We start from the raw sequence: 25,883 nt of genomic DNA on the forward strand, positions 1-25,883 counted from the left end.
ACTGCCATCACACAGAGCTGAGAAAAGCCAGCATAAAGCACTTTTATTGCAATAATAAAACTTGAAACTCATTATGTGGTGCAGAAGATTGGGGCGGGGGGCGGCAGCAACAACTTCTCTCACCAAATCACTACACAGGACAGCAAAGGGGTGAGAGGGGGAAGGAAAAGCCAGGAAACTTTGAGATCAGCAGGGAGAGCCGAGCATCAAAAAACAGGAGATGCTGAAGCTGCGATGACCAGCATCATTTTCTTACGAGAACACTCAAGGATTTGTGATGATGGCTGGGCTTTCGTTGGGTGTTAAGTGTCTACAAACAGCACCTTCAATTTAAACTTTCAATTAAAGTTCTTAAAATTTAGGAAGTGGTAGAGCTTGGATAGCTATGAGATTTTATAAAAGTCCTGAAAATTCATTAGAAAAACCACAGGATGTCTAAAAAAAAAAAAAAAAAGGCCAGGCCACAAAGAAGGCTTCAGAGGTCCCTGCTGGCCCGGGACAGATACCGGTAGTGTCCAACACTGCAGTGACAACGATCTGCTTTCAAAAGGCAGAGCGTTTAAAGGGAGGGTGGGTTGGGGTGGGTGGAGGCAAAGCCTCTCCCCTTCCCCACTTCAGTTTTGGGAAGGGCTTTTAATTCAACCCAAGGACGCCTCTCTCAACCTGGAGAATTCAGCCCTCGACAGCGCCTCACATCTGCTATGGCTTTGCAGCGCAGCAGCAAGAATGTTTAATATATAATAGATAAAAATTTCATCCAAAAAAAATAAAATAAAATAAAGTTTCTTGCACCCCCCACCCCATACCAATTCCTATTCTAAAGTTAACCCATTGTTTGTGCTGTTAATACTGGATCATCTGCTTCGTTGGAAACCTAGATCCAAAAGACTGAAACTGAATCTTCACCCCAAAACAAAATAAAACGAGTAATTTGAGGTTGATGGCATATAGTTTAAGTCAACATACATACAAGGAAAAAGGGGAAGAGGAAATGGAGGTGTCGGTAGCAAAGCTGAGTGAGAGAACACATTCAGTCGGGGGAGATGTTTACACAGAGAGTACAGAGGAACATCAGGGAAAGTAAAGCTCCATCTGGAGTCACGTGCGCGTGTCTGGAGGCACCAGATCCCTCTGTGGCAGATCTGTTGGGGACAGAAAATCTGTGAGTTCCAGCAACTCAGTGCCCTGAGTGTGCGGTGGGGAGAGCCACAATACCCTCGGCCTCTGCCAAGTCGTTTCCCTAACAGCTGAGAGGTTTTACTGAGACCAAGCCAGGCCTGGTCCAGCTGGGGAGGCGGAAGAGAGCAGACTGAGCTCCCGGGGAACAACCCTCTTACTGCTTACACTGGTCTTATTTATCTGAAGCACTGAGGTAAACTGGGCCTGCAGGAGGCCAGCCCACCAGTACTACTAACAATATAGTTCCCCATTATCTTTGGACCTCCAACTTGGCTGCACATTGGAATCACCTGGGAATTAAAAAAAAAAAAATCATTAATGCTTGGCTCCAGCCAGTGACAGTGATTAACTGGCCTAGGGTATGAGCTGGGCACATTTTAAAAGATTTTAAAACACTTCCCAAGTGATTTTAATGTGCAGCTGCGACTGAGAACCACAGCCCTAAGTTGATATCTGCCACGCTGAATAGACTTGGAAAATATCTGCAGTACTCACTCACTCACTCGAGCCTACAACTTTCTGAGTTTGCCCTTGGGCCTTCCTTCAAGACCCCTGCAACCAGCTCTGAGATGTTCTCTCTCTGGGTGGGGAGGGTCAGGCCAGACTGACTCGCAGCCCTTTATCCCTTTTCTCCCTTCTCTCACCCCACTAGGTTTACAGAAAGCATTTCCAAACCAGGATAACTCCAAGGCTCCTTGCGATATGTTTATGAACAAATGACTCAGCTCTCAAAGAACAAGGAAGAGGGTTTGGACTAGGTGTAGACCTCGGGGTAAACAGAGGGTCTATGACATGTCAGGGATTCCCTCCTGGTAGGAATGACAAGTGGAGAAATGTCCTGGCCTTGCCAGCCGAGGCAAGCAGACAGGGTGGTGATGCCTTCTTCATATCATCAAACATGGAGGACCCTTACACTGCATAAGTGAGAAAGCTGCACAGCTAGGTCATGATGCCCATGCTCAGAGGGGCTTTTCTCACAAGCCACTAGAAACAGGGTATGGCAAAGTCAGCAATGGTCTTACTTCTAAAGAACTAAAATGTTGGCACTAAAAATTTGGTCTACATTTTCCACAGCCCTCAACTTGGTTTTAGTTTATAAGCTACATATAATAATACTTGATTTAAACAGCTACCATCAGTTGCCCCACCCTCAGAAATTCATTTGAGAGCACATGACATCCCCTGCATCATGGTGACCAACTTCTACATTCAAGGTATACATTAGTAACCAGAACTGAAAGGACACCTGAGAGAGGTAGAATGCAGGAAGAAAAAACCCTGTGGCATTTTCTGTTGTTACTCATCAAACACTGGGCATAAGACAAGAGGAGCAAAGGCAGTTAAAGGTCCTTCAGCTTTAAGTTTCCTTACCCAAAAACAGGGAGCTAAGTGAGGAGGCCATTCTTGTCATTCCAGTTTTAGAAGTTCCACATCAAAGACGAGAGTGGCATTTGGTGGGATGATGCCTGGGTGCCCAGTGGCACCATAGGCGTAGTCTGGGGAGATAGTCAGTTTGGCCCTCTGACCCACGCTCATCTGTGAAAAGAACAAGGAACAATCAGCTCAACACACTCCTCAATTGTCTCTGTAAGAAGCACAGCTGTTTACTTGAGGGCGCTTTGGCCAGGACAGCATGACTAGGACATTCTGGTGACTTTGTGGCTGCATTCTCATGTGCAAGAAGTTGGCAGCCAGGTTCGATGATTCCTACATCTCACTGCTGGGGGTCCAATGCAGTTAAAAACCCCTCTTGACTTACTCTCAGAATGGTCAGGCCCTCAACCTTTCTATCCAGATCTTAATCACCTAATGGGCTAGGTGATGAGACTTCTAGAGTTATCTGCCCAGCATCTACCCACCATTCAAGAGACATGTTCTTAAGAGGCATCTATGTTCTTCTTGAAAAAAGGAATACTTTGTCCAAAACTTTGCTTTAATAGAAAACACATGCACAGAAAATATTATCTGGGGTAAGTTTATTGTTCTGCATTTTCTCTATCTCTACTTTCATACTCAGAAAAACTTTTTAAAAAGACAATGATTTTCTGAGGTATAAAACAGTATGCACAGTATTCTACAGCTACCATTGGTATGAAGAAGAGAAAAATATTTCTGTGTTTGTAGCTGTCTGTATAAGCAGAAAACATGTGTGGAAGGACACCAATAACATCAGCATTTGTGGGGAGAGCAGTGAGGCTGGTGGTCAGGATGGAGGGAAAGCTTTCACTTTTTTTTATATACTTGTGTATTTTTTCGTTTTCTAATCAAACACACAGGTTAGTGTAAATATCTCTTTTCTGAACAGTGAGCAGGGTCTCTACTGAACGTCCCGTTCTTTCATCTACTCTGCTTTTAGCCTCCACATGTGCACTCCTGGGTCTCTAACCCAGCCTGAGAGACGGAGGCTAAAGAGAAGCTGCGAGCTGTAATGAAGCTTCTAATGCAACTCAGAATCCTTGTTTCTGGCAACTCCATCACAAACTGGGACAAGAGACATGCTGGGACAAAGGTAGTAAGAACAGGACTACAGGTGAAAGCAGAGACTCCACCATCCCTGTCCTCCTCCAATACGGCTTTATTTAACAAAATTCCAAATAATCACATTCTTTGACCCAGCAATTCTGCTTCTAGAATATTTTGGTAACAACCTAAATGTCCAACACATGTGGAATGATTACATAGGTACATACACACCAGGAGTTACCTTTAAAGTACTAACATGTAGAGATGCCTGGGAGCTATTGTTAGATAAAAAGACAAACTACCAAAATAGTACTTGTGACATGATACCATATCTGTAGACATGTAAAATCAAAACAACATCATCGAAAGAAAAGTGGCACAAGACAAACCCCTCTTCTTTGCTTGTTGAAGAAATACTCTGTGGAGGAGAGTTTAAACAAAGGTGTTTTATATAGGTCTCAGACTATCCAAACTCCTCACCAGTGACACAGCAGTGATTGTCCCAAAGCTCTGGGCCAAGGGGGAGTTCAAGCTTCTCCTCAACACCCTGTCATGCCTCACCAAGCCTGGGACTGTGAAACAGGCTGATAAGACTATCTTGATGGTGGCGAGAGCACTAGGGACAGACAACACAGTTATTGTTCCAACAGTGGAACAGTCACAGAAGGTGGGCTGTGGTGTGGACAATTGTTGGCACGGGGGATGGGGGTGGGCTACAGATCCAAGAGCCAGCCAGACGCAGTGGAGAGGGGACAGAAAGGTAAGATTGGCAAGGTTACCAAAGGGAAGTAAACCACAAAGGTCCTTTCCTTCTTGGACTGACAACTCCTGTGAGTGGGATGGCTTAAAGTTTCTGAAAGGTAAGCAGTTTACCTGGAGGTAAACCAGTGACATTTTAGAGAGGAAGTGGAGCAAAGTGTACTCTGGAAAAGGGGAAGACAGACAGAAACCTCAATCCTGGTTAAATCTCGAATTCTCCTTGAAGAGAGGAAGACAGACGAATTACCCATCATGCAGGGTCTAATTATAAAGCTGCCTGGGTCTCAGGCTATTGTAAACATCCCTTTACCTGGTCAGTGCCAAGAAAAAGTTCCTGGGATTGATGGAAGGATAGAATCCAACTGCAATTTGGCAACCCTGAGTCCCCTATTGTCTCCTAGGAATTCTGTAGTGTTGGCAGAACAAAGCTGTTTACAATAATGGGGAGGAGTAAGTCAGGAAACAGACTCAAGACAAACAAAATGACTTTCTCCTCAAGCCTGACCTCTCAGAAGTGGTCTGACACAACATGTTCAATATTAAGACAAGCACAAGTTGAAACTACAACGAGATAGCATTTTTCACACATCACAGTGTCCCGAAGCCAAAAGTTTAACAACACACTGCTGGCAGGGCTGTGGGGAGACGCCACTGTCGTTCCCTGCTGGTGGGGGTGGGGTCAGACAGCGTGCGCTCCATCTCCATGGCTAGCCGTATCTGGCCAAATGTCATGCACACAGCCTTTGAGCCCTACTCCATGTCAAATAAAGTCCATACGAGGTTAGTCACTATGGCATTGTTTGTAACAGCAAAACACTAGGAACAACCCAAATGCCCATCAACAGAACACTGGACAAATACACTGGAGTACGCTCCCTAAAGTAATACCATGCAGCTATAGGACTTTTTTTTTTTTATAGGACAGCCGCCTCCTTTTTTTTAATATGCTGGCACATAAAGTGTCTAAGATGTATTAAGTGAAAAAGCAAGAGAAATATGTATGAATTTGTATATGCTTCAAGAAACTCTACAGTACAAGATGGTAACTGGAATCACCTGTGGGAAAAGGCTTTTTCACTTACAACATTTTTTATTTTTGAACTATATGAATGCACTACCTAAAACCTTTAAAGGGTTTTAGAGGACTAAGGTGCCTGGCCCAAGCCATGGTATTTTCAATCGCTTCATACGCATGTGAAAGCTGGACAATGAACAAGGACTGAAGAAGAACTGATGCCTTTGAACTACGGTGCTGGCAAAGAATACTGAATATACCATGGACTGCCAGAAGAACGGGTGAATCTGCCTTGGAAGAACGTTCCTTAGAGGTGAGGATGGCAAGACTTCACCTCATGTACTTTGGACATGCTATCAGGAGGGACCAGTCCCTGGAGGAGGACATCATGCTTGGTAAAGTAGAGGGTCAGCAAAAAATAGGAAGACCCTCAAGGAGATGGATTGACACAGTGGCTGCAACAATGGGCTCAGACATAGCAATGACTGTGAGGATGGCACAGGGCTGGGCAGGGCTTCTTTCTGTTGTATGTAGGATTGCTTGAGTCGGAACAGGCTCAATGGTACCTAACAATAACAAACCTATAAAAAATAACTTAAACGGCAGATACAAGTAACGGAACAAAACAAACAAGAGCATACCTGGGCAACCCCTTCTTCCCAGCCTCGGATCACCTCCTGCTTGCCTAGCATAAACTTAAAGGGCTTGTTTCTGTCCCGGGATGAATCAAATTTCTTTCCATCTTCAAGCATCCCTGTGAAAAAGGGCAGTTGTAACATGAGCAACAAGGAGCAATGGCACGAGGCGAGTCAGAAACCAGCAGCAGAGTACCCATCACAGATGCTCATGCTTGAGAAGGCACCGCGGTGTCCAGGGAGGACCTCCTGTGCCCTCGCTGGGCAACCAGGGAGTTGGGGGTCGTCCCTGTACTCCAAATCTGTGAATGCTCTTCTCCGTGACTCCAAGTAGTAAGCTGACCACAGAAGGATCTCAAGTACCAGAGGCGGGCAGCAGTCTACCTTGGTCTGGAGAACAGGGAAGGGTGAATTCACTCTTTCCCCGCCCACTGTGGATTTCCTCCCAGACTAACTGGGCCCTTAAAGGCTCACCTAACTGCTGAAAGTCATACACAATGCAAGCAGCAGCAATATTCATTCCCAATTCACCCTACCCAAAACCAACTCACCCTACCACCTTTTAAATACAGCAGGCACAAACACTCCTTCCACTGCTCAGCTAAAGCGAAGCCCCTCTCTGGGCAGGCTTCCAGTGGAGGGGACCCCCTTCCCCCACTGGCCGCCCCACAGTCTCCTCTGTGGCTCACTGAATGTGACCCATACACAGTGCTGCCCTCCAGGCTGTGGTGACTGGGTAGCTGCACACAGAGAGGAGAGGAGGACCTGCTCTGCACTCTGGATGCTATCAGACAAATCTGAGAGGCAAGTGTCTGCCAGCATTCTGGTGCTAAGTGTAACATACCAACAGAGAACTTGGGACACAGGTAGGAGGGCTCTCAAGGTGTCGTGATCTTCCCGAGAAAAGTGAAAACTGACCTGGGCTGAGCCACAGAAACGAACAACAGAACTTGTTCAGCGTTCATCCCACTCATGTTACCCAGTGGTGCCCCAGGCCTCTGAATACCATTTTTGCACAGTTAACTCTTACAGAGAAGGCTGAAGAGAACGGCAGTAGTACTGAGGTTTAAATGGCTGCCCTCAGTGAGCCCAGTGAACTGCTGACGACTCCAACTTAACAGAACAGTGCTTCCAGTTTGAGTCAGGGACTGGGCCAAGTGCTTTCCACACACAAATTCATTCAATCCTCTCCACAGCACTGCCCCCATTTCACAGACGAAGAAACGGAGGCAGAGAGCAGTGTGATAATTTGGCTCAGTAGTAAGGCCAGACTATACATCCAAATACCATGTTCCTTCCAATATGACAGTTTTCCAGAAGCCAGAGAGACCACAGTGGCGACCTCCAATAAAGGGGAACTCCAGGGATGGAGAGCCCACGGGGTAAGCAACATGAGGTAAGATGGACAGACATCTGCAACTTCCTTTCCCCTTATCACTGACTTCTCAGGAAGTCAGTGCTGGTCAGTTGTGAGAGCTGACACTGAGCCCCTAAAAAAATCTCATACCGGGACTCCAAATTGGAAGGGGCCAGCCAACTGCTGACATATAATTAACACAAAACTGATTTTATTGGAGGATGAGGGTAGGGGGTGGGCACCCACCATGGTTCTAAGCATCACTCAGAAGAACAACAAAGCATAAAATTCTGTTGTGTATTTAGAGGAGGACGGAAATCCTGGCAAAATCACTATCTAAAAACCAATGTCAACACTTATAAGTGGGATGGAGAAGCAGAGATCAATTGAGAACATTATCACAGCCACCATAGTATCTGAACATCAACAAAATAGGAAACTGGGGGTGAGGGATCGGGGAGATGGGGGGAGGGGCCTGCTGTCCTAACACAGCAAGAGGGGAGATGGATGCCTTGGGGCAGGGTAGGTGCTGACACAGTCTAAAGCCTGGAGCTGAGGACTGAGAGGGAGACAGGGGAGCAGAGACTGGCCTGTGCTTTAAGCCAGTGCAGAGCCAGGAACGGGCAACCCAGGTCGGTAAGTTGGGTGCACATTTAGCTCATCCCTCTGCCTGAATTCACAAGAACCCTCTGATGAAGGAAACAACAAATGGTAGGATGCAGAGGCGAGGGGACCAGGTCTCTGCTCTCCACAACACCCAACTGCACGCATGGCCTCTGGCCCCATTTCAAGCTCTACTTCATTCATTGAACCCAACCCACAAAGTGAACTCTGTGTTCAGGGTGAGAGTGGGCAATGAACAGCTGATTCTCAAAGTCCCTTCCGTGGCCAGGCAAGGAGCCCTTCCACCCACTCTTGTGAGAATGCTCATAACAGAAAAAAGGAAACCAACTCCAAGGCTCAGGAACCTACCCAAGGTCAGTGAATGGTGGGGCCTGGCTCTAGCAAAATGCTTTATTTAGCCCCCTAGAGACTGACAGCCCAGAAGGAGGCTGAAAACCAGAAATAGCCTCTCCCTGGTCTGCGCTTTGTTGGCGCTAGTACTTCCTGAGCAGCCACGGTGGACAAGGCATTAGGCAAGAAAGCCTCCTGGGAAAGGATCAAGGATGGAAGGGTGCTTCTCTGGCCTCTGGGCCCTGACTGTCCACAAAGGCTGGCTGGACAAAACACATGGGAAAAAACATCCAGAGAGGCACCTGGAACCAAGACTGCACCATAAGCCAGACACTTGGAAAATTCAGACCCAGTACCCACAACCCCTCCTTTCTAACCGAACGTTAATTTTCCAGGAAGAGCAACAGGAAATGAACTATAGTCTCTTTAAGCCCTTCTCCTATGCCAGGGCTGGCACAGGGCAAGCATGTGGGCCAATGTGGGAAATCTAGTATGGTCTCCCAGGAACAATCTGTCTCACTGGTAAAAAAAAAAGATACTCTGGGAAAAGCTCCCGCCCTCCTTTCCTGTTGAATGCTGTCGTGTGAGGATGTGATGTTTGTAGCCACAACGGCCACCCTGTGACCATGAGAAGGTGAGGAACACTGCAAGGCAGTGGCTACAGTGCTCAGTATCCAATCCCAAATCACCTCCCTCCAGACCTGTACTCTGAGGTGATCAAAAGCCTGCTCTGCCCATCCCCCTAAACTGACCTAATAATAACAATGTGTTTAGTGCTTCTGTTCTACTTCCTAGTTTGCTATGTAGTGCCTGAGTCTTAAATGCTTGCAAGGCCCCAAAACTGGTCTCTATTTGCCTACAGAAACAGAGGAAGGAAAGTCAGGAATCCCATCCCCACTGCCATGGAGTCGATTCACCCTGTGGTGGCCCTATAGGACAGAGCAGAACTGCCCCACAGGGTTTCCAAGGCCGTAAATCTTTACTGAAGCGGACTGCCACATCTTTCTCTTACAGATCAGCTGGTGGGTTCGAACCATCGACCTTTCGCTTAGCAGCTGAGCACTTTAACCACTGTGCCACCAGGGCTCCTTAAGTCAAAACAGGAGGAAATGGATGTGTGGCTAGTTGCCTCCAAGAACAGCTACCTCCTCTGCCATGAGACCAGAACTGGATGATGTGGGGCTACCAGTACTGAACATTCAATCAAAGATTCTATAAAAGAATTCTGACCAGAAGGAGGAAAATGCAGAAGAGAATTTCAAATTCTCAGACTCCAGACTTTCTGAAGTCAAGGAAGCTAGATGAACCCCTGAAACTATGGCCCTAAGATAATCTTTAAACCCTTAACCAAAAATATCCCCTAAAGTTTAACTAGTAAAAAAGGTCTGCCTTGAGCATTATGCCCTTTTAAGAACTACCCATATAGGATGGGATCAGGTTGACAACAGCAACTCAAAAGATTAGACAGAACATTAGGGGGCAGTGAGTTTATGTTAATGGAGGAGAAACAACCCAGAAAAGGAGGGTAAGAATGGCTGCACAACTCGAAGAATGTAATCAATGCACCGAAATGTATGTGCAAAAACCGTTGAATTGGTGTATATGTCTTGCTGTGTATATTCTCAACAAGTCTGCTCTGACTTAAGCCTGGAGGCAGCTGAGTGCACCCTAATTGGCATGACGTAAATATTCTTGACAAATATTTACTTAGCACAACCCACTGAGGTGGTGCCATGAGAAGAGTAACAAAGGACTGGAATGCAACAACCCAGGGCACAAACAGCTACCACTGATTTAAGTTTTTATATTTTATGCTTTCCGTCAGGACCCAGCACATGTGCCCACATGTAAATGAAACAAGATTTTCATGGAACTATAGTTACTATGTGGGATGCACTCCTCTTTTTTAAAAAAAGATGCTGTGACTCACTACATTTATTTCCTGATACACCAATGGGCTGTAATTCACAGTTTAAAAAATGCAGTATACCTAGAGAAGAATTACCCCATTTCCTGCCAAATTTGAAACATGGCCTCAACCTGGGCAAGACTGAATTTTAATTGCAATAAAAAAAATACAGGGTATCGAGATAGACTGCCTACACTTTCCTTTTATTTCTGGTCAAATGCAGTGCCAGGCAGCCTCCAGATGTTATATGTATCAATCCTGTTTTGCCTGAAAGTGAGATGCTTTCTGAAGTGGCTGACTGGTAGGGGCTGGGAGCACACCTGGGGCACAGGTGCTCTCTCCTGCTGAGCCAGCCTGGAGAAGGTGATCACCCTCAGCAGAGACCGTGAGGATGTCTGTCCACTCCCAGCTCTCTTAAGCTCACCCAGGACACTGAGAGGGCAGGCCTCTCCCTATTTTAGGGAATCATAAAAGCTAGAAAACAGGATTTCTAAGGAAAGGGCCTTTAAACAGGAGCTTTGTCTAGGATCCCTATTCTCCCACCCTGTTTCAGATGAGCTGTCATCCCCGGGAAGGGGACACAAGCTTTGCTCCAGAGCTTCAGACCACAGTCAGCACCGTCAATCTCATCTACTTCCTGGGAGAAGGAGAAATCTTACAGAGAAGGGTTGGGTGGTGGTGGGGGAGTCCTCAGGCCAGGTAGGGAATTTCCCAATATCTACATCCAAAAGCTAAACAACACCTCCAGAGATGAGCAGGATGGTATGTGATGGTATGTCACACAATTGGCATAGGCTAGAAGCCAAGGGGGCTAGAAGGAGGGCTTCTCCAACAAAGACGAAGAGACCACCTCAGATTTGGCTGTAAGCTGACAAGCTGGGAGAGGAAGTGACCCAGAAGGGGAGGCAGGATCCCTTAAATAACAGGAATAAATGTGCATGCAGTGTTATCTGGAGTGGGAATTATGCCAGTCAGTGTTGAATGCAGAACGTAAGAGAAAAGCTATGACACCAAAATGGGTAGTGAGAACTTCCATTGCCAGCAAGGATGGAGCAACAGGGATCAGATTTACCCTCCTGCCTGAAACAACCAAAACCACCAGACAGAATAACTGAAACAATAATTTTCAAGACACTGGACATCTGGCAATGAAGGCTGGTGATCCCTGAAAGCTGGGAAACAAAAAAGGTGAGCCCTAAGTTACCCAAGCTTCTGTGCTTGGGAGTTTCCAGGAAGAGGCGCAGGGCGAGGGAAGTAGGGGTGGAGCTCAAGGCAGCTGGAGCCCACAGGACAGAGCACCAGGGAGGAGAGAGCTGTGGAGAGACACCCAGAGATCTGCAGAGGATCCCCTTGAGTATTCGGCAGAGTACTCATCAGTGCATACGTTTGAGGAAACTGCTCACGGCCAGGAAAAGAACCACCCAAGAGGGTTGGGGGGTACAGTGCCCAGTGTTCACACAGGGCTCACTGCCTGTCCCACCAGTCAGACTGGGGAAACTCACTGCTCGTGGAGCGGTGGGTAGAGTACTCGGGAAAATCTTGCCTTGGTAGTAGCGAAAAACCAGTCCTAGACTGAGCCTGCTCCAGACCTGCTTTACAAATCATAAAAGCAAGACCCAAAAGGATCAAACTGTTTCAAAGTAAATTAAGTGCTTCCCAAGACAAAGCTAATGAAGATTTAAAGGAATAAAAAATATCCAGCACCACAAAAGGTAAAATTCACAATGTCTGGCATCTAGTCAAAGATTAACAGGCATGCAAAGAGGCAGGAAACATGACCCACGATGCAAAGACTGATCAATCGAAACCAATCTACAACACACACGCGCGTGTGCGCGCGCACACACACACACCCCCACCCAAAGCTGCTGCTGTCTAGTCGATTCCAACTCACAGCGACCCTACAGGATAGAGAAGAACTGCCCCACAGGGTTTCCAAGGCTGTAATCTTTACAGAAGCAGACTACCACATCTTTCTCCAGCAGGGCAGCTGGTGGGTTCAAATCACTGACCTTTTGGTTAACAGTCAAATGCTTTAGCCATCATGCCACCAGGGCTCCTTAGAACTGACAGAGATGTTAGAATTAGCAGACAAGGACACTGGGACTCAAATTTAACTTCCAGAGATGAAAACTATCACGTCTAAGACGAAAAATACACTGGTGCAGAAACTGAAGATCCACATGAGAAAAAGTAAAAACTTGGATCCGTATTTCACACCATAACCAAATATTAACTCAAAATGGAACCTTCAGAAGAAAACACATAATATTTGAGACCTTGGGTTAGGTAAAGATTTTTTAGATATACTGCCAAAAACTAAGATCCATAAAAGAATAAACTGATAAACTGGACTTCATGAAAATTAAAAACATCTGCACTTCAAAAGCCACTGTTAAGAGAATGAAAAGACAAGCCACATTATGGGAGAACATCTTTGCAAAGCATATATATAATAAAGAGCTTGTATTCAGAATACATAAAGAACTCTCAAAACTCAACAGTAAGAAATCGAACCCAATTAAAAAAAAAGGGGGGGTTTGAACTGATAATTCATCTAAAAAGTCATATGGATGGGAAGTAAGTACATGAAAAGATGCTGGACATCACTGATCATTACAGAAATGCAAATTAAACCAGTAGGAGATACTACTACTACTACCACCGCCGATGACAGTGGCCAAAACTAAAGACTGACCATGCCATGTACTGGCAAGGGGTGAGGAACTGAACTCTCATACACTGATGGTGGGAATGTAAAGCGAACAACCACAGCTTGGCAATTAAACTAAACATACACCTCCCATACGACCCAGTCACTCCACTCCTGTGTATTTATCCAAAAGAAGTAACAGCCTACACCCTATAAAGAAGGCAGACTTACTTGTAATAACCAAAAAACTACAAATAACCCAAATTCCACCAACTGGTGACCGGATAAACAAACTGCAGTATATCCACACGACGGAGTACTATTCAGCAACCAAAAGGAATGAGTATCAATACACAGAACATTGACGAATCTCAAGATAATTATGCTGAGTAAAGAATCCAAACCAAAAAAGAATACTGCAGGATTCCATTTATACCAAACTTTAGAAAATGTAAACCAATCTATACCGACACAAAGCACATCATTTATTGCTTGGGGAGGGCAATGGGAAGAAGGAATTCTAAAGGGGCACAATAAACATATATCGAAAGTTATTTAACTATATACTTTAAATACGTGCAGTTTACTGAATGTCAACTATTTTTAAAAAATTGCTTGAAAAAATAAAAAGGAAAAAAAGAAAGAAAAGTAGGCAGTCAGATTTATTAAAATCCAGCATATGTTTATCTCCTACACCCAACCTGGCATTGATGAAAAGGTGCTTCCCGTTTGAGAAGGAGCAGGCAAAGCAGGCAAAGTCAAGCCTCTCAGCAGTTGCTCCTGTGTCAATGCTGTCAATCTTTGTGCCAGGACCTGGAGCACTTCAACAGTGAAGCCACTTGCCAAGTTAGTGCCATGACTTCCTAGAGAAAGCACGCTCTAAGAGAAGCCAAATGAGGTTGCGGTTCCGACATGACAGCTGACATTCCTTCAACAACAAAGGCCATTCTTGGTTGGCATAAAACATCACCAGCGTTATCTTCCACTTGCAGCATTGATTGACTCCATTTCTGACTACACACAAATCTATACATCATGACTCAGAAACAGATCTGTGTTCTCGATTTCAAGTGTTAATTCATGTCTCTCCTGACTGAATGCAGCGTGAGGTCTTGGACCTGGGCTTGGAGTTCTATGTCCCTATGGCACTCGGCTCAACCCCTGGCACCTGCAATGCTGGCATTCATGAGCACTTTTGAATTCGCTTTACTTGCATGATTTTTAAGAACCAGCAGGACAAGCATGAGGCTTCCTTATTTAGATCTGCTTCCCTATACGGTAATAAGAATCTGAGGGGTAATCCCAGAATGGCAGCCTTTCTTTCAGCATCTTTGAGAAAAATGAAAATTTTGGGGTCTCCAGCTGAAAATACAAGACCATGAAAGGAGCAAAAGCTATAGTTGTAGGCAGGGCTGTTTAAGCAGCCTCTGGCTGCAGGGTGGTTGATGTCACCTTCGCCTGGGTCTCACCCAAACTGTTCAGCTGTTCTGGGGGAGAAGGCGGCTCAAATCCTTGGAATGGGAACAAGTGCACTTTAAAAAAGAAAGGTGTAAGGCAGAGTCTTGAGCATGTCTCCCCCACTGGCAGCCTTTCCTGCAGCTCATCTGTTTGAGAGTGTTCTCCTTCAGAAGGGATGGGCAGAAGACTTGGTCGGTAGCTACTGAGCAGACAAAAGTACCCCAGGCTGTGTTCCTGACGTACAGGCCATGCCACAGGATTCACAAGGATGCTGGAGCTCACTAATAACCCAATAGAAAGTTACTTCTCGCGCACTCTGCTTCATGGAAGGCAGACTCCCACAGACACTCTAAGCAGTAAGGGAAGACGAATGCGGGGAATGAACTTAAAGAGTTAAAATTCAGCACTTGTGGTTAAAGCTCATTGTTACAGATTGAACTGTGTTCCCCCCAAAATATGTGATGTAAATCTCAACCTGGCTCTAAGCCCATTTGGGAATGCGTTGTCTTTGCTGTGTTAACAAGGCGGGATTAGTGTTGGGTGCGTATTAAGTTAATCTCTTTTGAGATATAAAGAAGATTGAACAAGAAAGCAAGCAAGCAAGCAGAGTTGAGGGACGACTGATTCGAAGACACATGGAGATTTCCAAGGAACCAGGAAGCAGAAGCTGAAGAGACAAAGACCTTCCTCCAGAGCCAACATTGGGAAAGCCTTCCTCTAGAGCCTGCGCTCTGAATTCAGACTTCTAGCCCCCTCAACTGTGAGAAAAGAAATTTCTATTTGTTAAATCCGTCAACCTGTGGTACTTCTGTTGTAGCAGCACTAGATAATTAAGACACTCATGACTCACAATGTGGTTTTCAGTTACTGATGAATCTTTGCTGGAGGTTCTCATAAGCAGCACGTCATAGTGACCAAAACATTATGTTTTAAGATTAAAAAACTCAAATCTAAATCAAACAAAAAAATAACAGAACAGCCCAAGTCCCAAAACTTCAAAGCAAAATTTCTTGCCATTTACAGTTTGGGGACAGAGAAAGGATTTCTACTTTCAACTCACAGGTGAGTTTCTAGAGCACTAAGAGTGCAATGACTGAGTGCAGGGCGGGGGAGCCAGTCTGAAGGCCGCCCATCAGTCCACAGACTTGCATTAGAAGCCATGTGGGACATCCTCAAATGGGTGTACTGACCTAGGCCTCATGGCTTAGCTACTTCCCTTCCCCCTCCCGATTACATACAGGAGAAGCTCTCTTAACTGCCCTTATTTCACTGCCTGGCCAGCCTCTTATAAAACCCACTGCCTGCACACCCCCAGGATGCTAAAAGCTCCCTCATGCTCCAGTCTCTAGCTGGATTTACCTTCTCCAAATGTACAGCGGTCTCACCCACACACAGTTTGCTGGCAGTATTTTTTAGTGATTTGCCTTTATCAAGTCTTTCCAAACAGCTAAGATAAAGGAGCCACCACTCATTTTCTATTCATACTCATATTTCACTGATTTACGTACTACTTAATTACGTTATCTATACACACTAAGGAGTCCCGGTGGTGCAGTGGTTAAGGGTTATGGCTGCTAACCAAAGGGCTGGCAGTTCGAATCCACCAGCTGATCCTTGGAAACCCTATGGGGCAGTTCTTCTATGTCCTATAGGGTTGTTATGAGCGGGAACCGACTCAAAGGCAATGAGTTTGGTTTGGGTTATACACAGTAAGGAGCCTTGGTGGTGCAGTGGTTAAAGCAATCAACTGCTAACTGAAAGGTTGGTGGTTCGTTACACAGTTAGTGTAACTGATATAAATGGTTTTGGAAACAAACACAGCAGACGGACTCCTAGGTAAGCATAAAGCTCACATGGAAATGAAGGAAAGGTTTGGCATTTAGATTACCACACAACATTTAGATTACCTGCTGTACTTTAAAAGAAATTAAAATTCATTTTTGCAAGAACCATGATGGGAAACTCCAACCATCAGAGCCATCTGCAAAGAAAGACGTGGCCCTTTAGCAAACGATTAACGCTTGAATTTGAAATAAAATGTTTAGAGACGCCATGTCACTTTTATAATTAACCTGTAAACTACCCACTTTCCCCAACCTAGGCACTGAGGTAGGTAAAAGGTATTAATTCAAAGTGCAGGTCTTTGCTCAGTTTCTGGGCCTCTGTGCTGTGTTTCCTGTGCAACCTTCCCGAAACTGGGGCTCTGAGATTCCCTTGTGCGCAGTGTGACCAAAAGTTGAATGCCTACCCCACCATTTTCTCTAGAACACAAACTGAGTGCAAGCACGTTTCCCATCTGTAATCTGGAAATATTTTTAACTTTTGGCTAAATCCCTTTAGATTCTACAACCAAAATCATATTCTCAAAGGCAAGGACCATGACAGAAAGAACAGAAAGAACGCAACAGCAGGATGAAGAATGCAGGCAAGAAAGTATGTTCCCATTTTCCGTTTTATCACAATACAAATAAGAGGACTGCCAAATGTGTCTCATGGGGAGGTACACAGTAGACAATAGACTAACAATGGCTATATACAAATGCTAGAAATATATATGATCTTTAGCTTTACTTTCATTTTTTCTGTTTTCCAGAAAACACGGAGGTGGGAGCCAGTAGGGTGTAATGGTTAAAGGTGTGGGCTCTGTGACTGGATTGCCCAGGTCAAGTATCAGCTCTCCTGCGTACTAGCTGTGTGATTATAGCTCACCTCTCCAGTCCATTTCCCTCACCTATAAAATGATCCTAATTATCAGACCTCACTCACAGGAATGAGGCGAGGATTCAATGAATACACTATAGGTAAAGCCTTTGCACCAGTGCCCAGCACACAGTAAGCACTCAACAGATGTTTGCCGTCTAGCCTTCCTGATGGCCTCCACCAGAGGGTGAGGAAAGGGAGGGTCTGCCCTATCTGTGAACTGCCCTCTGGTTCCTCACTAGGTACACTGCTCTTCTGGCTTGAAAAGCTCAGACCCAATTCGAACCCAGGAAGGCTCTGGAAGCTGAGGTGGGAGTGATTGGCATGGGCTTCTCTGGGGGAGGCGGGAAAGAGCTCAGTCAGTGGCCCACCACAATCTGGCAAGATGCCATCAGCTCCACAGGGAGGCTAAATCTAAATTCTGCATTCAAATCACCTAAATCATGGCCCTTCTACAGCAGAAATCTGACAGTCCTCCACTTCTAAGCTACCTCTACACCTACCCTCTCCCAGGTGCACAGAAGCAAAGACTCTTATGTGGAGAGAGGTTTGGTATGTCTGAGGAATAACAGGCAACAGGCAACAGGCCTGGGTGATCTGCGCTTCTGGGAGGAGAGAGTAAAGGCAATGAGATCAGGGACAGAAGCATTCAGGAGGTGATTATTTCTCTCTCTCCAGTTACTTTCCTTCTCTTCCTTTTTGTACTTCTAAAACTTGCTTGGTCAAAATTAAAAGGGCCCAGGTGAAGGAATGCAGGAACTCAGCTGAGCTCCTCAGTGGGTAAAAAAGCAGGAAGGTGAGGGGCGGGGAAAGGGAACAACCAACACAGGCATTAGTACCAAAGGAAGAACTAGTAAAAACCCTGGCCTTTTCCATAGGGAAACAGCAGATGACAATCCTATCTTTACAGAAAATCTCAAGGCAGACAAATGATTCCAAGTTATCAGGTACATTAAGCCCTTTAGCATGTCACAAAAAAAGTTTTTAGCCAACAAAAACATTCAAGTTCAAAAGCCTGTGAGTCAGGGGATTAGATAGCTTGCTAATAAGGCAAGTAAGGTACATGGCACCCTTGTGGTGGGTGGGGCCATGCAAATAAGGTATATGGAACCCTAACGATGGGATTGGTCAGTTTTGACATCCTAATAGGCTTAAAAGGAGCCATCCCAGAGGTGGAAAGAGAAGATCTCACTACTGCCAAGAAAGAAGAGCTAGGAGTAGAGTATATCCTTTGGACCTGGGGTCCCTGTGCTGAGAACCTCCTAGACCCAGGAGACAGAGAGTGAGCTGTAACACCAGAGGCAGTGAGAAGCAGTGGCAGAGAAATGGTGGCAGCAGAACCAGGAGACCAGCAGGAGATGGCATGGTGGGCTTCCCCACCCACGGAGTGAGAAAGTTGAGCGTCTTTTGGCAGGAGGCTTGCTGGTAGAGTGGGGGGCCTTCGGGCACTTATCAGTGGAGCTAAAGAGCTTTGTAACCCTTGCCTGAGCAGGGCAGAGGCCTGGCTGGCCCAAAAAGGCCCAAGGTGCCGAAGGCTGAGAGGTTGAGGGTCAAGGAGAGGCCTGCCTGTGGGCACAGCTGAGAAGCTGTCCTGACCGAATAATTGTATCTAGTCACTTCTGACTCTGAATTATAACCTGTTACTTCCCTAATAAGCCTCGTAACTGTTAGTATGGTCTGTAAGTTCCTGGTGGCCACTGCAATGAATCATCGAACCCTGCAGGGAAGTTGGGAGTGCCATGGGAGGGATAACTGGTATCAGAGTTGGTAAAAAGGTTGGTGAGAGGAAGTATATCTGACCTTTGCTTCATAGGAATCAGCCTTGGGCTGATGGCGATTCTCTCTCCCCCTCGTGAAGTTAGAGGAGGTCAGATGCCCCCAACATGCCACTTCTACACCGAGTAATCCACAGTAACCCTGCTAACTACAAAGGGAAAAATGTACCTTAACAAAAAAGATAAAATTTAGCATTTAAACAGTGATGCTCCTCACAATGTGCGGAGTATGAAGAACATGGCACCATGTATAAAATACTCACACTAAAATGGGTAGCCAGAATTTATTCAGACATTTAAAACTGAACTTCCAGTTTACATGAAACCAGGCAGAGGACCCAGTTAAACAACACTCTGACTGAGAAAACAATGAGACAGATGCAGAATGTGGGCGATTCTGTAAGATAACCAGGCTGCTCTCTGCGGAAAACATCAGAGTCATCAAGAAAAAGTAAGTATGAGGACTCTTCCAGATTGAGATTACAGACATAACACCCAACAGCAATGAGTGAACCTCAACTGAGTTCTGCTTTTTAAAAAAAACAAAAAGCTATAAAAAAAAACATTTTGGAGATGACTGGGGGTAATTTCAATGTGAATGTGGTTTTAGAAACTATGGAATTATCTTAAATTTTCTTAACTGAGATAAGCAGGAGGATGAGAATATCCTCATTCCTAGGACATGTCCAAGTATTTACAGGTAAAGTGTCATGATGTCCACAACTAAAAACGAATCAGCAAAACCCAATAAATTAGAGACCGATATACATACTCTACACAGATATGGCAAATATGACGAAATGTTCATCATCGCCGAATCCAGGTGGTGGGCACATGGGTATTCACTGTTCTAGTTTGATTTTTCTGTACATCTCAACGACATCATAATAAAGAGTTGAACATACACACAAGAAGGCTACGGGGCCTTATGTTCATTTAAGACAAGTGAGCCTTCTGCTCTTAACTGTGTAAGAAGATAATGATGGTATCTGCATGATTCTTATTCCAGTAATCACAATCCCAAAGGAAAGTACACTGATTCCTCACTTATCGACTATCCTGATACCCAACATTTTCCATTTACGACAATAGTAAAAAATTGACTATCCGACTATTTTGCACCTTAATGATGTATGTCCAGCAGTAACAAACACCAAGGTCAGAGTAACACACTGACTGGGCCATGATTCTCATGGTTTGGGAGTTATGTAATGATGTAATCTGGCAATCATATAATGACGTAGTCATCCTCCATTTGTGCATAATGCCGATTTTTACATAATGACCTAGTCTTTGGAACCTTTCCATATCAATTAAGTGTAATGTTTTCACATCAAGGTCTATTTTCAAAGTTTTAAAATCTCATTATGTTAAAGAAACTTAAGGAAGAGAAAAAGGACTCATACCTTACCCTGCTCATAGTCAAGCTGGTAGAGACCGATCCACCCTTCTCATACCCACAAACACCAACCAACCAACAAAACTTCCCTCAGTCCCAAAATTTAACAGACAGCAGCAGCTTCCTTAGCTGGATACGTGTAGGCAATGTGCAGGCCTGTTCTGAGAGGATCACCTCTGCCTCTTTGCCTGGGTCCATACACTCTAGACACCCAGGGTACAATCAGCGTCCTGTTTATGCCGTTGTCCCCACCAGTTTATTCTCCACACAGCCAGAAGGGAGGAGTCCTGTTAAAGCCTAAGGCAGCTTACAGACCTACCCTGCTCAGTGGCTCTCACCTCAAAGGGTTAAGTTAATGTTCTTAAAACAATCTACAAGGCTACGCTCTCTTATCTGTTACTACTTTTCTCCTCACCCAATTCATTTCCAGCCACACTGGTTTCTTTGCTGTTCCTCTACCACACACAGCATACTCCAGCCTCAGGGCCTTTGTACTACCTATTCCCTCTGCCTGCAACACTCTTCCCTTAGAGTCACAGAGCTCATGCCATAGCTTCCTTTGGGTTACTGTTAAAATGTCACTTTGTCGCAGCCTTTCCCAACCATCCTCCCTAAAAGCAGCAGCACCCCAACTCCTCACTCTGCTTTCATCTCTCCAGTGCTTCTTATAACGTGTCGCCACAGACACATTCACGTTATCGGTCTCCTCATCACAAGGTTAAGACCCATCAGATAAGGACCTCTGTCTGTTTAGTTAAGGAGCCCTCAAGGCACAGTGATTAAGTGCTTGGCTGCTAACCAAAAGATTGGTGTTTTGAACCCACCAGCTGCTCCACAGAGAAAGATTAGGCAGTCTGCTTCCGTAAAGATTAGAGCATTGGAAACCTTTTGGGACAGTTCTATTCTGCAACGCGATGGCAATGGGTTTGGTTCAGTCTATTTAGTTCACTGCATGTCCCCAGTGCCTGGCTTGTTGCTGGTGCTCAATAAACATTTGCTGTAGGAAGGAAAGAGTCTGTTAAAAGCAGCCTTGCCCAGTTACCACCTGTCTGCCTCAAGATCACACACATCTGGGGAAACCATCTGAGGTGTCTCTGCTGGGCATAAGCCTTCTTCCAGACACTAGGTCATCAACCAAGAAACACCTGGCAGGAGAGTGGACAGAATAAAGTAGAGAGGACAGTTGAGACAGAGGCCAAAGAGCAAGGGGCTTAGCGGGAAGTCACAGGGAAGTGGCCACACCTAAGCATCCCTCTAAGTGGACCACCTGAGAAAACAGGGTTGTGGGACCCTTGGTTTTTCTCAGTTAAAAATCAGGAGGGTATGGGTGACTTCAACCCAGTCACAAGGACAAGATGTCCAGCTATTTTTTTAAGAGGACAAGAAAAGAATGTCCTCTAATCCACTTGAGGTTGCTCTCACAATGGCAGGCACACGGCCTGCTGGTGTGAGTAAAAGGAATATAAGCCTAGCTCTGAGTTAAGACTAGCTCAACAGTAAAGATGACAAAGCTACTGGAGGCAGGGAGGCGGCTGTGAGAATCCACTGGATCCTCTAGGCACTTACTGGGCAGGTTACCTTCCTACCTCCTCCACCCCACCTCTGCTTCTGACTACTAGGAGACACTTGGGTGATGACAGTAAAAGTTTTCATTTTCCATTTTGGCACCACAAAGAGGTGGTGCAGGCCGTTTTGGAGGCCTTGCTCAATGCGTTCTGCTAGAGGCTATGGAAGCCACCACAGGGAGACTTGAGAGTGGCATCAGGACTACTACCAATAGCTGCCAATGGCATGTAAACCTCCACATGGTAAAAGTCGGTCTGTGCTGATGGCTGAGGGGAGATTTTGGCCACCTTACTTCTATTCCTCTTGCTTTGGACCTGCCCCTAAAATTGAGTGTTCACTTGCCCCTAACATGGGTCAGATTCTCCCTCCTGGGAATTATAATCAGTGGAGACACACAGTCAAGCAATTTGAGCCAGTTACTTTCATCAACCACCAGATGGAGAGGTAAAATAAAAAAAAGGAATCTGCAGCATACTACTGAGGCAACAAGGTAGAAAAAGAGACATGAAAACTCAGGACATTATGAGAATTTCTTCTCCCTTCTTGGGGTACAGTGCGCTTCCTGCCTTTGGAGGCTCCCCTGGGTCATTATGATAATCTCTTCCTTTATGATCCAATTCCCTCAAGATGGATTCTGTTCCCAGTGACTTAAAAGCCTTAACTGCTACAGATGAGATCTCAAGTGCCTACCCACTCCTCTCACGCCCCCACAGGTCTCAAACAGGTTCTTCCTGGGAGGCTGGTGGCAAAGACCCACGGGAACAAAGCCGCCTGCTGAGAACAGCCTATTCTGTGAGCATGAGGCAGAGCTGGCTTCTTACTAAGGCGTCTTTGTAGGGCTTATCAAAAATGAAATAAAAAGAAAGCTTTTGTCCTAATGCATGCCAGGGTCCTGCTGCTGTTCTGGGAACATGTGGGTGGGTGCCACCCGCGAGGAAAACACAGACTTGGAGAAGAGGCACTGGAAACCCTGATGGTGTTCTGGGTCCTACGACCATCTGCTCTCCTAGAAAAAGACTGCAGATCATGTGTGGGGACATATCACCAAGAGGCACAGTGAAATGTGGTTGTGCCTGTATGCTGGTGTCCAGTCCTGCCAGCAGCACCAGAGAACAGATGAGCCAAGGATGAGGGGTACACATCCTACCTTGGCCACTTACAAACGGAGTTGGAAACTACCTTCCTGAGCCTCAGTCTCCACCCCAAATGGCTGTGTTAACTGAATGAGTTGCCACTCAACTCAGGACATCTGAGCCTGTACAAGGTAACACTTATTCTTTCCACTCAGTAGATCAAAAATGACCAAACTGATGAGCTTTCCTTCCCTAAAACTCCTAGGCTCAGGTACTGACCATGGCCTACAAACAGCTATTTAAAAAGTCCAAACCACTTTCCAGTTTCGTTCACAGGCATAAGACTGTTCTCTTTAAGATGGGTTTCAATACCTTCTCCTTTGACAGTCTTTTTAAGGTACTAGTCCTTAACACCCTCCACCCCTGCTCCCATTTCTACTCATGGAGAAGGGCCAGCGAACTAAATGACCATGGGATGGGGGGTGTTAGTTGTTTTTTGTCCCCTTTCTTCTTTTTTTCCTTCTCAGTGACAACAGAGCGCTCCTCCCATGATCTGGGGGAGAAGAGCAGAGCTTTTTCCTGAGCAGCGCACAAAACTGTCCACAGCCCTGCTAGCCAGGAGGAGGAAGAAGGGAGGAGAGCAGGAAAGGGACGGAGAGAGAAGGAAGAGAGAAAGGAAGGAGGGGGAGGAAGAGGTGGGGAAAAGAAAGGGGAAGAAGGGAAGGTTATTCATAACAACTGTGGCAACACAAATCACTCGCCCCCACCTCCTCCAGCCAACAGCCAGGCAGTCTCAGCCAGCTCAACCCCCTCTCCCTTCCCCCAGACAACCCAGGAGGTCCTTGTAAGGGCATGGAGTAAAAGATGGCCCAAGGCACCAGGCTTTGAGGTTTGAAGTCCGGCTGGGGGTCTAAAATTTCCTTTGGTTTATTTACATTAGCTTTGTTACCCTCACTGAGCTTGTTTCATTATTTTTAAAATGGGCATGAGAAAAGTGCCTAGGCCGGTTGGGTGCTTAATTACATGTTCAACTTTCTGTCAGCCTGGACCACCAGTGCCACTGAGGTTTCAATTTGTAAGTGGCTCAACTACTTCCCTGGAGACCAGGCCGAGCCAAAGCCACGACTTAGGAAGTGGAAGTCTCCCCAGCCACAGCGGAGGGGTGAATCCCGAGCTCCCCAGGGAGAGGAGCAGTCTCTGAATCACCTCACCCGTCTTATCTTCATGGAAGGGCTCATGGAAGGGCGGGCCGGAAGCAGAGATAGGTGGTCAACCCAGACAGAAATGGGACAGATTCTTCCTAATGGTCCCCGGCCAGCGCTCTGTCCACTCCTGAGCCCGTGACCTTGGGCAAGTGACTTCGCCTCGCCAAGCCTCAGTTTCCCCATCTGCGCAGTGGGCATAATGGCAGTATCCAGGCACAGAACTGCCTCTGACGTGCGAGGTAACGCTTGGCCCGCACTCAGCGCTCACAAGCGCCGCTCGGACCGCCCCAGGTTCGGCAGGCCTGAGGCTGCACCCTCCGGAGCGCGGCCACCGCCCAGGCCTCAGCCTCCGGCCACGAGGACCTCGTCGCCGCCGCGCCCGGGACCCCAGGCCGCGGTGGCCGGCCGCACACAGGCCGAGGGCCGCCACCCCGCGGGCTCGCCCGACTCACCCGTATAGTGCACCACGCAGGTCTGGCCGCGCTTCGGGAAGGTGCGCCCTGAGGAGACAGAGACGGTCTCGGTTAGCGGGGGAGCGCGGCGGCGGGAGGCACTCCGGGACCGCTCAGAGCGGCTACTCACCGTCTCCGGGGGAGATGGTCTCCACCTGCACTCCCATGGCAGCGGCGGCGACGGGCGCGGGGCGGGCGGAGCGACCGGCGGCGTGGACGCAAAGCAGACCTGGCGGCGGTTCCGCGGCTCTGCCTCGTCCCTCCGCGCGTCCCCTGCGCACACGCGCGCCCCCGCACGTCCCGCCCTGCGTGCGCGCTCACACACGGCGCGCGTCCCGGAAGCCCGGGCTTCCGGTCGCCGCCGGAAGCCCCGAGGCCTCTGAAACTCATAGTGCGTGAGGGAAGGCCTAGCTCTTCTCCTCCTCGCTCTGTGATTGGAGTCACATAGGCTTCTGAGCCACAGTTTCGGCATCTGAGAAATGGGAGTGATAATAGGGAGCCCGCCAGTTACTGACGGGTTACTTTGAGGAGGTTCACACTTCTAAGTACACAGTTAGTCATCCTGTAAAAAGGATGGTTGTGAGAGAAGTCAGTGCCCACGTAGTACCTGTTAGTGTTCAGTAAGTGGCTCAAGGTTCTGAGCTCGGTTTTTCTTCACTGGAAAAGGAGTCAGTATTACACTGCCCTGCACTGAAGCCTTTCTACTCTTGGCTGGATTTATTCATTCATAGCTTGCACACGTACATCCTTACGGAGCACCTACTATATGCCCTGTATTGTGCTAAGTGCCGGGAATACACAGGGAAGAAGACAGATTTCAGTCTTTAACCTCACAGAATTTATGTCTCTTGAGGGACAGACAATCATATACCCAAGCAAATACACAGTTTCCAATCCATGAGTGCTGTGAGGGAGCGGTGCCTGGTATAATGCTATGAGGGACATATAACAGAGATGTGTAACCTAGCCTAGCCTAGAGTATGCGGAAATGCTGTCGTGAGGCAGCCTGGTCTAGCCAAGATCTAAACAAGCTGACCGTGTGTGTGTGTGTGCGTGTAGGTGTGTGTGTGTAGGTGTGTAGGTGTAGGGGAGGGGTTCTAAGAGTATTCCAACCCTAAGAAATAGTATATGCAGAGGCGCTGTGGTCCAAGGCAGCATTGTAACTCAGTCTAGGACCCGAAGGGAGGCAGATCTGTAGTAATCCAACTTTGGTCTCCCTGTCTGAGCTCCTAAAAAAACCAAACCCATTGCCTTTGAGTCAATTCTAACTCATAGTGACCCTATAGGACAGAGTAGAACAGCTCCATAGGGTTTCCAAGGAGCGCCTGGTG

At 46.6% G+C, this 25,883-nt stretch overlaps 1 protein-coding gene across 1 annotated transcript; it reads right to left on the reverse strand.

Moving 5' to 3' along the window:
* Positions 1-18: 18 nt before the first annotated feature.
* On the reverse strand, positions 19-24,842 carry FKBP1A (FKBP prolyl isomerase 1A). Its single transcript, XM_049869293.1, has 5 exons — positions 24,683-24,842; positions 24,553-24,600; positions 6,058-6,170; positions 2,551-2,715; positions 19-1,142 (listed from the first exon to the last, which is right to left on the reverse strand). The coding sequence occupies exons 1-4, from the start codon at positions 24,717-24,719 to the stop codon at positions 2,587-2,589; spliced, it is 327 nt and encodes a 108-aa protein (XP_049725250.1). The 5' UTR covers positions 24,720-24,842; the 3' UTR covers positions 19-1,142; positions 2,551-2,586.
* Positions 24,843-25,883: the final 1,041 nt, after the last annotated feature.

Source organism: Elephas maximus, chromosome 25 (genome assembly GCF_024166365.1).
Source record: "Elephas maximus indicus isolate mEleMax1 chromosome 25, mEleMax1 primary haplotype, whole genome shotgun sequence".
In the NCBI taxonomy this organism is placed as follows: domain Eukaryota; kingdom Metazoa; phylum Chordata; class Mammalia; order Proboscidea; family Elephantidae; genus Elephas; species Elephas maximus.